This window comes from Ahaetulla prasina, chromosome 1 (genome assembly GCF_028640845.1).
Source record: "Ahaetulla prasina isolate Xishuangbanna chromosome 1, ASM2864084v1, whole genome shotgun sequence".
NCBI classification, from domain to species: Eukaryota; Metazoa; Chordata; class Lepidosauria; order Squamata; family Colubridae; genus Ahaetulla; species Ahaetulla prasina.
Window position 1 is genome coordinate 144,575,013 of NC_080539.1, and position 15,369 is coordinate 144,590,381.

General features: G+C 35.5%; 1 protein-coding gene across 1 annotated transcript in view; it reads left to right on the forward strand.

Moving 5' to 3' along the window:
* Positions 1–15,369, forward strand: part of CSMD1 (CUB and Sushi multiple domains 1) — a 1,133,931-nt gene that overhangs the window by 863,471 nt on the left and 255,091 nt on the right. The window contains exons 13-16 of the mRNA XM_058177365.1: positions 3,395–3,577; positions 5,902–6,228; positions 6,968–7,162; positions 10,543–10,681. Coding sequence (XP_058033348.1) covers positions 3,395–3,577; positions 5,902–6,228; positions 6,968–7,162; positions 10,543–10,681 — 844 coding nt within the window. The remainder of the gene's footprint in view (positions 1–3,394; positions 3,578–5,901; positions 6,229–6,967; positions 7,163–10,542; positions 10,682–15,369) is intronic.

Sequence of the window (15,369 nt, forward strand, 5' to 3'; positions counted from 1 at the left end):
TGTTATATACTGCAGGTGTTTTTTTTTTTTAGTAATGTTAAAATATCGCCAATTATTGCTGTTTTCAATTAGCACTGTAGTTTTAACAATATTCTTATTTCTCATTTCATTGTTAGATATTGTATTTTTAGTATTTCACAGTCATTTAGCTCCATATTTTACTCTTTCTCTCTCTCATGTACATAAATAAATTTACTGAAAATAACATGCTTGATGAGATGGGCTCTAATCCATGAAAATACATGCCATTATGAAGCTCATTTTGTTCAGATTTGGAATAAGCAGAGATAATTGCCCTGAATTTCCCATTTTATTGTTTGGGTGAATTTTACAGAAAACATATTTTCTGGTATTCCAAACCAAGAGGATTCTGCCCATTTACAGAAGAAGTCTTCTCCTTACATGCCTGTGCAAAGCACTCCTTTGTATCTGCTTTATTTTGCACAGTTTCTTGACACAGATCAAATACAATAGCCCTCTTTTTTTTTTCCCCTGACAACCATTGAAAGGACGGAAGATATTTCAGCAGCTGCAAAAGCTAATGGAACTGCCCCTTGAAGTTCCAAGATAAAGCTCTTCATAAGGGAAAATTAAATCAGTTATATATCTTAATGTGGGGAAAAAATGTTATCCCAGCTGTTTTATCCTCTCCTAGTTAGCACTTGCTCCTTTCTTAAAGTTATGCTAGATTCAGGCTTCGTTGGAAAAAAAAAGTCACTGAATCATTAATGTTGTATAGCAGTAGATATATGGGAGATATGTATCTAACATAGAACTAGTGTATAGTACATGATAATTATGCCAAGGGGAATTGAGATCATATATACTATTTCTGCTCATCCAGTTTCCTTGAGAACTGAGGTGTAGATCCATATGAAGTACAGCAATGAGATGGTTCAATCTTATTGTCTGCAATTCAAGATTTTCTTATACTGTACAAACATTCTTCATGGAACAACAGTTTGTGATATCATTCATTTAAAGCTTCATCAATTTATGTATTTATTGGATTAATAAATTATATCTCACCAAGAGGTTGTTTTTTTGTTTTGTTTTTTGGTGAGTTCTTTGTAAGATTGTTTACTGAGAAATAGACAACACTGGTGTTTCTCAACCATGACAACTTTCAGACGTGTGGAATTCAATTCCCAGAATTCCCCAGCCAGCATGCTGGGAGTTGACGTCCACTCATCAGAAAGTTGCCAAGTTGAGTAACCTAGAAAACAGTGTTTAGTCAGGGGTCAGGTGACAGAGAGATTGATACTGCCAATGATAAAATATGATCAATCTGATCTTTAATCAATAGAGTACATCAACTGAAGTGTTTTGCTGACATATTCTGGAGATCATTAAAAATAATGCTTTAATCTTTTGTGAGAGGGGCATGCCTTTACTCCTAACAACTGCCTGGATAAGATCCTACAGTTTTCTTGAAGATTTCAGAAATGATTTGCTCTGATTTGCTATGGATTAGGACTGAGTGAGATGTTGACCTGAGGCCACCCAGCTGGCTTTATGCCTCAGGCAGGACTAGGACTCAAGGTCTCTCTGTTTCCACTGCAGCAAACTGTTTGTATTTTTATCCCATGCCTGGAGTTGTATTTTTATCCCATGCCTGGAGTCTGAATAAAAGTTGAAGTTGAAGTTAACAACACAGAAGTACATTTTTTGCCCAGAAACTATTTGGTTCTGTATCTGCTCTAATTTTAACTCTGGAGTTGGATTTTCCCAAAGGAAAAAAAGCATAGTTTCCAAGCCATAATGGAATCACAGCTATTGCTGAATTGCCAGTTGTGGCCAGCCAGGTACCTTTGCCAACCTTGGATGGTGTACCAGTTGGAGCTCTATCTTGAGTGGGAAACTCTAGAAACTATAACTCACCCCTTTATTATCCTAAAGCAGGGGTTAGCAACTATGGCTCTTTATGATCTGTGGACTTCAACTCCCACAATTCCTGAGACAGCCATGTTGGCTCAGGAATTCTGGGAGTTGAAATCCACAGGTCATAAAGGGGCCTTAGTTGCTCAACCTTGTCCTAAACTAGAATAGAATAGAATAGAATTTTTTATTGGCCAAGTGTAATTAGACACACAAGAAATTTGTCTTAGTGCATACACTCTCAGTGTATATAAAAGAAAAGATACGTTCATCAAGGTACAACACTTACAACACTTAATGATAGTCATAGGGTACAAATTTAACACTTAATGATACAACACTTAATGATAGTCATAGGCTACAAATAAGCAAGCAGGAAACAATATCAGTATAAATCGTAAGGATACCAGCAGCAAAGTTACAGTCATACAGTCATAAGTGGAAGGAGATGGGTGATGGAAACAATAAGAAGATTAATAGTAGTGCAGATTTAGTAAATAGTTTGACAGTGTTGAGGGAATTATTTGTTTAGCAGAGTGATGACACTGTTCTTGTATCTAGTTGTTCTGGTGTGCAGTGCTCTATAGCGTCATTTTGAGGGTAGGAGTTGAAACAGTTTAAACTATATTATTACTTATAGTATAGCTTAAATCTCTTTGATATTGACCTGCCTTTTAGAACTGCTTATGAAAGAATCTTAATTCTTCTGGGTAATAACCTTGCATCACTTTGAAAAGTATACATTGTTTTCTCCTTCCCCATTTCCCTTTTCCACCCTAAGCATTTTGCATTTTACAATACATCCTTACAGGACTTTTCATGATAGTAAATTTATTTGTTTGCTTATTAGATTACAAGTCTGTCTGACTCCAAACACTTTGAGTGGCTTACAATTTCAACATCAAAGAATACATTAAAAAAATATGAACACTCAGAGCCCCTTAACAAGCTAAAAACAAATTGCCAGGTATTCCACAAGCAATTCCACCTAATCCCGGACCTGAGAACAGATTTACCATTTGAAGGGCAGGCTTTCTCCCCCACCCCTCCCTTGGGAGCTGTTGTTCCAGGGGGCAGGTTCATGGCTCTCAGAGGATTTTCAGGATCTGAAAAAATATGATTCTATTAAGGCAGGCTCAGGTGAATTGATGTATTTTTGTAGTCCTACCACACTGCTGATTCATGTTCACTTTGTGGCCAACAATTTATGACTCGATTGCCCAGTAAAATAACTTGGGAGCTAACTATGTTGTCCTTTGAAGTCTTGGACTTCTCCCTGTAATCTTGGCCCAGAAAGAAGAATATCTTTATGAATGTCTGACCGAAGGTTAACTTTGAAGAAGTCTTCCTTGGCCAGCAAATAATCCAAACTTTTGGTTTCACACAGAGAAATTTTTATCTTATCTTACTGTCTGTTTTCAGGGTCTGGTTGACCTATAGTAATGATAGAGCAATTGCTTTGAAGTCCATGCAGAATGCCATTTAAATTCTATCAATTATTTTCTCCTTTATATAGAAATAGAGAAAGGTGGCTGTGGTGATCCTGGAGTTCCATCTTATGGGAAGAGGACTGGGAATAGTTTCCTTCATGGAGATTCTCTTACTTTTGAATGTCAGGCAGCATTTGAACTTGTGGGAGAGAGAATGATCACATGTCAACAGAACAATCAGTGGTCTGGCAATAAACCCAGTTGTGTTTGTAAGTTCTCATCTGTTTTCTTATCACTGTATTGATCTCTGTCTATAATTTACAGTCATTTGCAGCAAAGCTTGGAATATCTCCTTCACTTGGAATGCTGGCTTATGGGTTATACTCATTTACTCTACTGTTTTATTATTCATGTTCTTTTCTCCTTTTACAAATAGAGTTTGCTTTAATTAAAATATCTTCTTAAATAAAATATGTGAGAATAAACTTGCCCTATAAATAGGAGAGGAGAAAAAAATAATTTGGTTTGCATTGTAATTAAAGCTTGCCCATGCTGTGTTGTATTTCAAACCACAATCCAATTATATAGAGATATTTGAATGTATTTCAGTTGTGTCATATTGTTTTACATTTAAAAAAACTGTACATGTTAAACTTAATACACAAATAATCATCCTTACCTATAAGACATACATCAAAAAGTTTACTGAGAGAGGATTCCATAATGGTTTTATTTTAAATTTAATGAGATTGCATATATTATTTATTGAGAAATCACATTACATAATACAGACCGTAAGATAAAGCTTGGGTTGACTGTAATCATTTTTTGATAATCAATTTTTTGTTATTTACACTAACTTTGGGTGCTACTAGATGGTAACTTGTGCTTTCTCATAGAGAACTGAATTATTAGTTGCTATTGTTCTTGATTACCATGTTCAATAATAGTTGCAGCATGACTAAGGAAACATGGAAAGAGAGCTTTCACTCGCCTGCTTATATTTTAAATTTTTTGAGTGTCCCTGATTGTTAGAAATTTTTTCTTATGCTGTTTGAGATATAGTTCATCACTTGCCCTCAGATTCTATGAACATTGTAGTTATTTGTCACAAGAAAAATGACATTAGCTTCTTCCTTTAGCCAGCATACAAACATTACTTGTACAAAGAAAACTTGAACATATATAGGTAGTCCTTGACTTATGACAACAACTGAGCCCAAAACTTCCAAGAAATTGTGCTAAGAAAATTGCTAAGAAAGACAGCTGTTTTGCCCCATTTTACGACTTTTCTTGCCACAGTTACTCACTGAATCATTGCATTGCAACCCTGTAATAGGGTTGTGAAGTAAATCTGGCTTCTCCATTGATTTTACTTGTCAGAAGATCACAAAAGGTGATCATATGATCCCAGGACACTGCCACCTTCATAAATGCAGGCCAGTCGCCAAGGGTAAATGGGAAAAATGGTCATAAGTCACTTTTTTTATTGCCGTGGTCACTTCAAACGGTCACTAAATGAACGATTGTAAGTCGAGAACTACCTGTATTCATAATACCCAATGGCAGTAGGTCCCTGGAGGAAGCAGAGGAAGATGTCAAAAAGAAAGTCACAATATCATTTGCAACTGGGTGGCCAAGCCCCAACCCTTCTCTCTTTATATGTGTGTATTTGTTGTGGACTCCTGAGCTGCTTAAGAAAGTCATTCCAAAGTCGGTAACGAAGTAAGCCAACATGATGACTTTAGGAGAGACTCCAATGCCAAATCTGTTTTTGGTTCAGTGAGAGATTCTATTAAGTACCTGGACAGGTAATATACTAATATATCCATACGGTTGAGAAATCTAGGAAATAGAAGGCTTGGTATCGGCCAGCCAGCAGTCAGTGTATTCTTGATCTCAGTCCTGAGATACATCCTTTCAGTATGAATCAATTGACAATAATCCCTTGGTAAGAGAGAAGCTGTTTTTATGCATCATAGCCACCTAACCTTCTTACCTTCTCTATTCGTAGATAGTATGTGTAACAGGCCCCAGCAAGGTAAGAAGATTGTTTTCCTCACCCACAATCGAATTATTAATATCATATCTTTACTTTATTTTGAGCCAATCTCTTATATAGTAGGCCCTAGACCATGATCGATCGATCTATCTATCTATCTATCTATCTATCTATCTATCTATCTATCTATCTATCTATCTATCTATCTATCTATCTCTCTCTCTCTCTCTCTCTCTCTCTCCCTCCCTCCCTCTCTCTCTCTCTCTCTCTCTCTCTCTCTCTCTCTCTCTCTCTCACATGAAACCACATTACAAAGCTAGGGAAATGAAAATTGGAGAATAATTCTTCAGTGTCTAGTCTCATTTCCCCTTTATTTACTTATTTATTAAATTTATATGCCACACATCTCACCAATAGGGCAAGAGAGTTGACTGCTGGCTAGCTAATACCAACTCTTCTATTTCTTAGATTTCTAAACAGTATGGATATATCTTGAGACTTATTTATGTAATGATAAGTTGTGCTCTAGACAGCTTTGCCCTTTCATCATATGGATTGTTGATATTTTGTTTTTTTGTTTTCCTTTTGCAGTCTCATGTTTCTTCAACTTCACAACACCTTCAGGAATTATTCTTTCACCAAACTACCCCGAAGAATATGGAAACAACATGAATTGTGTATGGCTAATTATTTCTGAACCAGGGAGCAGGATACATCTTATTTTTAATGACTTTGATGTAGAGCCTCAGTTTGATTATTTGACAGTGAAAGATGATGGGTTTTCTGACCTACCAGCTCTTGGTACTTTTTCGGGCAATGAAGTGCCTTCTCAAATTGCTAGCAATGGACACATAGTACGCCTTGAATTTCAATCAGATCATTCAACTACTGGAAGGGGATTCAATATAACCTATACTAGTAAGTACTCATTTTATTTTTCAAACTAAATAAGCTAGGCTTCATAGAACTAAAGTAAGTATTTCTAAGAATTAATTTTGGAGACCTAATATAAATGCTTCACAGAGTATGAAGTCAGTAGGAATTGATATTCCTTGATGCTGGCTGAATCATGCCAGTCATTTTGAATTTATATAACTTATATATCATGTGTTAATTTAGTACTGTATTTCCATTTAGATGATTTAAATAATTTCCCCCTATATTTTTGTTATTAATGCTATAGAATTAGCAGGACAATAATCCTGAGAAATATAATTGTGCGTTCACTGAATTTATTTCTAGTAAGCATGTATAATTGTGTACAACTTATGTGATGGAGATGGCTAGAACATTCATTAATTCATTCAACCAACCATTCCATCCATCCATCCATCCATCCATCCATCCATCCATCCATCCATTCCCATTGTCAGAGCAATTAATATTTTTTAAATTTCTCCAAATAGTAGTAAAGTCAATTTCCTCTAGCAGCTTCAGTTTGGTTCAGATTTACTGTATTTTATCATTGGCAGTATCACGTGTTTCAGAATTGTCAATATAGTTGACCAAAGTAGTTAAATCATCATATCAAACATGAAAAACCAATGATAAATTGGTGATAGAAATTACATAGAATGAGCTTGTATGCATATAGTATATTGTAATAGTGATTTGTGTATTAATTGGAATTGCCCATGTCTTTTCTTGTAAAATTTAGCATTTGGTCAAAATGAGTGCCATGATCCAGGAATCCCCATCAATGGAAGGCGCTTTGGAGACAGATTCCTTCTGGGAAGTTCAGTTTCTTTTCATTGTGATGATGGCTTTGTGAAAACTCAGGGCTCAGAGACTATAACTTGTGTACTGCAAGATGGAAATGTTGTATGGAGTTCAACTGTCCCACGTTGTGAAGGTAAGGTTTTAATATGTCTTCAATTATAAATCCGATAATGTTGTTTACATTATTTTAATTATCCTAGACCTGGTAATTTTCCCTTTGGTACCCTTATGCTTGACATTTGAGGCTATTCTTGAAAGTTCAGGAGGATACTAACTGGAACTGTGTATTACTGTATATAGGCATTATGTCAGTATTTCATAATGTATAATATACAACAGTGGTCTAATTGTTTCCAGGTCTAGTTCGAAGTGGTTCGATCAATAAAATTAATGTTTTGTGATAAAAGTATTGGAAGGTGGTAGGCCTTTTCCAGATATTGCTACCTGAATTGTTATTACATCATAGGATCTTTTCCAAGTGCCATAATCTAAGATGCGATGGAACACTAGTCTGAGAGAGGACTTTCAGTAGTTGCCCCCAGCTCTAGCTGTGAAATACATTTTCGGGAAGAAATATTTATGTATTTCTTATTAATATTTTCTATTTTCTTGATCAATTTTAATTTCTTAGTACTTGAAGTTGCTGCAATTCTAAATTTAATCTTTCTGTTAACTATTTATTTATTATGATGATTATTTTGCTTTTGCTATCGTCCATTGATTTTAATATCTTAATTTAAACTCCTGCTTTTAATTAGTTTAATACAATAATTTTGTTCCTTTTTTATGGCATATCAATTTGACGAGTGATGATTCAGTCTTAAAATAAATGCATATAAACTTTTACTTTGATTTATAAATTTGTCTTTTATTGCATTGTTTTCATTTGAGCTGTGTCTGATGAACTATTTTATAATTCACCTTTATTCCTGATTTTTAAATCTGTGCTATTAAATAAATAAACCAAGATTAAAATCAGAGAGGCTGAGTCAGTTTTCAGAGGTAGCTGCGATCATCCACCCTTCTCCACATACAAAAGTAGATCAGTGAGAAAGCTTTTTAGACTTTTTATTGAAAACCCAGAGAAATTCCTATAAATAGAAATGATTGAACAGGTTTAGAAGGATTGTTTATGGAAATAATTTCAAATCACACAAAATACTCTTTCACATTTAATTCTACCGTTTTTGTCCCCCAAGATTTGAGTTCATCAAAGAATAGCTCTTAAATGAAATGGCTTAACTTGGTTGGAAGTACTCCTCTTTTTTTTTTATGACAGACATTTGCCCCTCTTCTGGCAATTGGAAACTCAATTTCGAAATCCCATTCCATCTAGATAGCTGGAAGACAATTTAGTATGATTATGCTTGACTGGCTGAAAGAAAGGTCTGAGTGAAACTAAAACATAGGCATTTCTCCACTTTAGTTCCAGTGAAAGAAAAAAATAAGATGGAGGAGGGAGACAATGGAATCTGTAATTCCATTTTCTCAATTTTCTTCCAAAGTCCAAAGCTGTAGTCTAGGAGTGTTGCAACCCATTTACAGCAATTATTACAACATGGTGAAAAATCCCTTCATTTGGCACGTTCTCTTAAACTAATTTTAAAATAAATTTGTCCTTATTTTAAATCTCAAAAATGCTGAGGGCTGAATTCAATGTTGTTGGATGAACTGGGGTTAGGACCCAAAGCCAAATAACAATAATAATAATTGGTGTGACCAAAGGGAACTATGTATTAAGCCAGAGTAAAATGTATGGTATATGAATTAATATTTCAAAAAACAAATGTAAGAATAAATATCATTATTTTGCCTCTTGCAGCCCTCAGGTGCTTCACCAATTTTGTCACCAAGACAAATTCCTTGTGTGTTCAATCACACTTGGCCAATAAATTCTATTCTAACTACAGGTAGTCTTTGACTTACAACTTTTCATTTAGTGACCATTACAGCACCACCAAAAAAAGTTATTTAGGACCACTTTTCACATTTATGACTTTTGCAGGATCCATGTGATCAAAATTCGGATGCATATATTTATGACAGTTGCAATATCCTGGGGTCATGTGACCACTTTTTGTGACCTTCTGACAAGCAAAGTCAATGGTAAAGCCAAATTCACTTTACAACCGCGTTACTAGCTTAACAACTTCAGTGATTCACTTAAGAACTGTAGCGAGAAAGGTTGTAAAATGGGTAAAAGTCACTTAACAACTGTCTCATTTGGCAACATAAATTTTTGGGCTTCATTGTGGTCCTAAATTGAGGACTACCTGTAATCTAGGAAAAACAAAAACCCACGAAAGTTTTAATAAGAGACAAACATTCAGAGTTATGGATGCTTTTTCTGCCAGTGAATTAAATTAAATTCTCAAGCTTGAAAATATGTCACTGAGGCATTTGAAGAAAGCACAATTTAAAAGATAAATAATTCAATTTCAATATATGTCTGAGAATCAAGTGATTGTTCTTTTTCTTTTTAAAAAAATATACTCTTCCCTAAATGCAAATGTTATAGAATAATTCAAGGGTTCTTCTGTTCTGGTAGCATCACAATAGAACACAATATTCCCAGTATAAATAGCACTGGCTGAACTTACATGGACAATATACAAGCATACTAGACTGCTACAAATTTAAAATCAAAATGAATTGAACGTTCTTTGAAATATGTTCATTTATTAGTGCTAATATATGGATGTCCATCAACACATCCTGAACTGTGATGTATAAATGTATGAATTAAGTGCTTAATATATTTAATATCATTATACATACTAATGATAATATAGAAAGTGGCAGGAAATGTGGTATTTTGTGTCTGTATATATTCAAAAATCATAAATTAATGCTACAACAGGATGAAACAAAAATGACGAACAGTGAGGAATTGAATTTAATGGCAAGTTGGCTGCATATATAAGATAGTCACATTTAATATTTGATTATCTTTCACATTTAATATTTGATTTAACGTGATTGAGGAGAATAGAGCAGGAGGATAGATTAAAAGACTTGGTGTGGTTGACTCAAGATCGTTCTGTTGTCACCCTGAGTAGGAATTTTGCTATTATACTTCTAATAATTATTTTACCTTAGTCATATTTATTTTATTTTATTTATAAAATTTTTAAAACTGCCCAATGCAGACAAATGTACTGAGATTCAACATGATCGTGAGGCAGGCTTAATCAGGGCATAGCAAATTCACAGTGGACTATATGGAGCACCAGTGTTAGATTGAATAAAAACAGTGAGTAAAAAGTGTTCAGTTGATAACAAAGGTTGCTTTTTAAGTAGGCAATGAATTCTATTCTGCATGTAATGTTTGTGACCAACTAAGACGATTAGACAAGACAGAGCCAAAGGATTATTTGTCATCGAAATTGCAGCCTATTTTAAAATTCAGCCATGGAATATGACTACATTTTAGTGTAACTGACACTTCAATTTTTTTATTATTGTTATTGTTGTTGTTGTTGTTATTATTATTATTATTATTTTGTTTTTCAGCACCATGTGGTGGCCACCTGACTGCATCTAATGGCATTATTTTGCCACCAGGATGGCCAGGGTACTACAGAGATTCATTAAATTGTGAATGGGTCATTGAAGGCAAGAAAGGGCACTCCATTAAGATCACCTTTGATAAGTGAGTAAAAAAAAAAACACACACTAGAAAATACTTTGTTGATGACTTTTTTCAGTTTGATAGAAGGTCTACAATGTAGATGATTATATACAAATTGATGTAAATAAAAAGTTACTTACAAGAAGACTGGAAAAAATAGAAATATGGATTGTTCTAACTAATGGTTTCCAAACAATCAATCATAAGAGGAAAAATTTTCATCAGGGCATAAGTGCAGAGAATAGTGAAGAGGAAGTTTGTATCTCCTCTCTTCTTTATTCAAGTGATTGGCGGGTTTCCTAAATCAGTTAGACAAAGTGACGGTAGCCATGTCCTCCCCTTTACAGTTTATCAGACCAAAACAGGAGAACCATTACTCATTTAAAACTGCTCAACATATCCAAAGATCGGTAGGAGGTGATAACTGTGAGGAATACAAAAGATAAATTTAGACAGTTTATTGATTATTTATTTATTTTATTTATTTTATTTATTTATTTTATTTACATTTATATCCCGCCCTTCTCCGAAGACTCAGGGCGGCTTACATTGTGTAAGGCAATAGTCTCATCCTATTTGTATATTTATATACAAAGTCAACTTATTGCCCCCCCAACAATCTGGGTCCTCATTTTACCTACCTTATAAAGGATGGAAGGCTGAGTCAACCTTGGGCCTGGTGGGACTCGAGCCTGCAGTAATTGCAAGCAGCTGTGTTTAATAACAGGCTTCTTACAGCCTGAGCCACACCGCGGCCTTCAATTCTGGGAATTGAAGTCCACAGGATGTAAAGGGGCCATAGTTGCCCAGCCTTCAGAAGCAGAAGCTGCTTGGAACAGAGTTCAAAGTATTAAGTTGCCCCTGCAGAATGTATGAAGTTTTGCTAATGGAAGTATGCAAAAAGAAACATGGTGAATGATAGACTAGAAGAGGAAAAATCATGTACAATAATGATTGGTGAAAAAACTTAAATTGATAAGAAAGACATTGTATACTATTTAGAAAGAGGAAAAGGTTGCAAAGGATGTAGTCAAAGAGAACAAAAATAGTTAAAACTGAAAGAGACAAACAAAATGAATAGACATGTTGATGGAAATTGAAAAAAGGATTAAGGAGTGGTCTCTAGCAGAGGGAATGGAATTAAAAAAGGGGGGAGGGAAGGAGGGAGAGTTGGGTTAATGTTCCCACTTCTATAACTTTAGTTTAAATAATATTAACAAATGAAATAGGAAAATAATCCTTGGGATGAGATTTTTTGTCACACAGAATATCTGTGGGATTCAAATCCCATTGCTACCAGTTCGCTCATGGGCGCACGCGGGTGCACTCACGTGCACGACGCTTCTGTGCATGCACAGAGACGTCCGGGCAGGTGGGCAGAGCCTCCCACCACCGCCCTATTAGTTCACCCTATATGGGGTGAACCGGTAGCAACCCACCACCGATACAGAACAGACAGAAATGTAGCAGTTCCTGGTCCTACAACTCCATAGCTGTGCTCATCCAGGTAAGATGCATATTGCTGTGGAAACAGATTTTTAAAAAAAGCTCTTGGATTTATATATTGATTGATGATATCAAAGTTTTCTTATAGCAATTTTTTGCATCATTTTCAGTATTTTGCTTTTTTGGAATATTCTCCATGCTTTTTGTCAAATTTTACTTGAACAAGTAAAAAGTCTGGTTTTCTTTAAACATGAATTCTTACCTGAATCTTCATCTGTGTAGGTAGTGAGTAACATTCATACTGAAACTAGTGGGGTCCAAGTTCATCAGACCCATTGTAAGCTTCTTGCTTGAAATAAGTTGCTTTGTGGAAAAGCTAATCCATAGGATACCTTATACTCAAAGAAAACACCATCAGGAGACATCCTTTAAGGTGCACAGGGTGGTCCTTGAATTATGATCACAATTGAATCCAGAACTTTGGTTACTAAGCGGGGTAGTTGTTAAGTGAGCCACACCTAATTTTATGACCTTTTTTGCCATGTTATGTGAATCACTGCCGTTAAGTGAATCATGAGGTCTTTAACTGAATCTGGCCTCCTCCATTGACTCTGCTTGTCACAAACCATCTGGCAAGGTTGCAAATGGTGATCATGTGACCCCGGGATGCTGCAATGAGGTTGCAAATGGTGATCATGTGACCCCGGGATGCTGCAATGAGGTTGCAAATGGTGATCATGTGACCCCGGGATGCTGCAATGAGGTTGCAAATGGTGATCGTGTGACCCTGGGATGCTGCAACAAAGTTGCAAATGGTGATCACGTGATCCCAGTATGCTGCAACCATCGTAAATACATGTTGCTTTTCAAGTGCTCAAATTTTGATCAGATGATTATGGGGATGCTGTGAGGGATGGTTGTAAGTCACTTTTTTGTGCTGTTGTAACTTTGAACAGTCACTAAATCAATTATGACCTGTGTATTTTTAATCTTTGAATTTGTAGTTCAACAGAATTTTGATTAGAAATTTGAAGAGGGAGGGATGAATACAATTTTAGAAGTGCTGTTCATTATTTTTTTTCCCATTCAGCAAATCACCTAGAAATATTTGAACGTAAGAACGTATATTGTATATTTCTGGACTTAGAGAAAGCATATGAAACTAGGGATGGAAAATGTTGTGCCGATATAAAAATGAAGGTTGTTTTCTCAGTAGAATAGGTATAGCATGTTATGGAAATAAACATTCATGAGCATAAATGGATTGCTTAGCAAATTCTTCAACAGTGGGCAGAGAGTAAACAAGAACATATGCATTTCCCTTGGTTCTTAACGCTGCTATGGATAAATGCATAAGTAATGCTTGTAATTAATTGCTGAGGTTGTATTGGCTGAGGATGTGAATGCGCACAGACTTTTGTATGCAGTTCTTGTTAGCCGATAATCCAAATGGTTTGCAGCAAAGGTCAGATTGCATGATGCAATGGAGCAGGATTCCAAGAATTGATTTATCAAAGACAAAGCTGGTGGTGTTTGATGGGGAAAAAAAAATGCAAACACTACATAGACGTCCCCAAAGTCAGTAGATAAATTTGTATGCCTCAGTAGATTATTTACTAAAGATGTTAAAAGGAATGAAAAAAAAAGAAAAAAGCTCAAGACATGCAAAATGTAGCTGGTTGTTCCTGGTTCCTTATTAGTGAATGAATGTTTGTCCAAAGAAGTGAAAATGGCTATGTGTAACAACATTCTTGTGCCTTCTTTATTATATGGAAAGGAAAGTTCACATGCCAGGTCAAACAGGAGTACTTTAGGAACATGGGACCTTTTGCCACTATCCGTACCTGAGATCAAACAAATCAATCCCATGATAGATTTTCTGGATGTGTTGCTCCTTTAACAGCGCAAACCATTTCTTCATCTCTGAAGCCAAAAGGTTAAGAATCTTGCACAGCAAGACTGCTGTGTTTCTGCATGAATGCCTTCAGGGATGCTTTGTAAACAGGAGGAGAAACGCTTGAACAGACAAACAGAAGTAAAGAGCTTCTATTTTTCTAGTTGGAAAGGCTGTCAGTTGAATCTACAATATTTAGACACAATTAGATGGTGTTAGAAGGAGACGACAGAGAACGAAGTGGCTGGATGGAGTCACTGAAGCAGTCAGCATGATCTTAAATGGACTCCAGAGGATGGTAGAGGACAGGAAGGCCTGGAGGAACGTTGTTCATGGGGGTCACGATGGGTCGGACACGACTTCACAACTAACAACAAGAAGATGATATTACACATAAGTCTAATGTTCAGACCAGCCTCATGATGGAACTGGGCTTATTTGATGCAGAAATAATAATAACTAAAAAAATTGCACGTTCCCAAGGTATGGAAAACTTGACTGGAACAAAAGAGAATGTTTCTTTTAGTATCAAATTGGCAACTGACATTTTGTGAAATGTTGGAAAACTCAATGTGCCACTTCACTCATTTTTCTGTTTTCACTTGTTACTTTGATTAATTTCACCGTAAGGTTAATAATTTTCTTTACTTAATGCCTAGACATAGTTGAACAAATACTAAACCTCTACAAAATGTGTACAAGTGTCCTTGTATCTAGCTCTCAGTTATGTGGAAGTGGCAATATCCTATGTCTTTCATACACACTTTTTTAGAAAGCTGTTGTATAATGTTATATATTAACCAGAGTATTGGTCAGTCTAGGACAGTCTTTTTCAATATTGTCAGTTTTATGCAGACCTCAATTCCCAGAATGTAGCTAGGTAATTCTGGGAGTTGAACACTACATATTTTAAAGTTGCTAAGACTAAAAACAACTAGCCAAGTCCATTGCTAATAACTACTTGTTAGTTGCTCTTCTAAGTCTGCCTTTATAGATGGGATTGCTTATCTAGAGGTGGTAATGATTGAACTTTGGATCATACAGATACTAATTGTGAACTTTCCTAAATTGGATTTTACAAACAGAAAATATGAGTTCTACTACTGAATTATGATCCCTAGATTTCATATGTATTAAAATCAGACAAGTGGTTTATTCATTTGAATCTTATGTTTCATGTTTTATGAGTTTCATGAGATCATAAATGGCCGCTGATCCTTCCAAATGCCCTAGCCCATCCTGCTTCCATAGATATAGTTTGCCAATTATGGTGGATTGTGTATTTTCCTGTACGATATGAAATCATTATAAAACGTAAGGAAGATATGAAGACTAAATCAATTGTGTAACTTCTACTTCTTATCAGAAA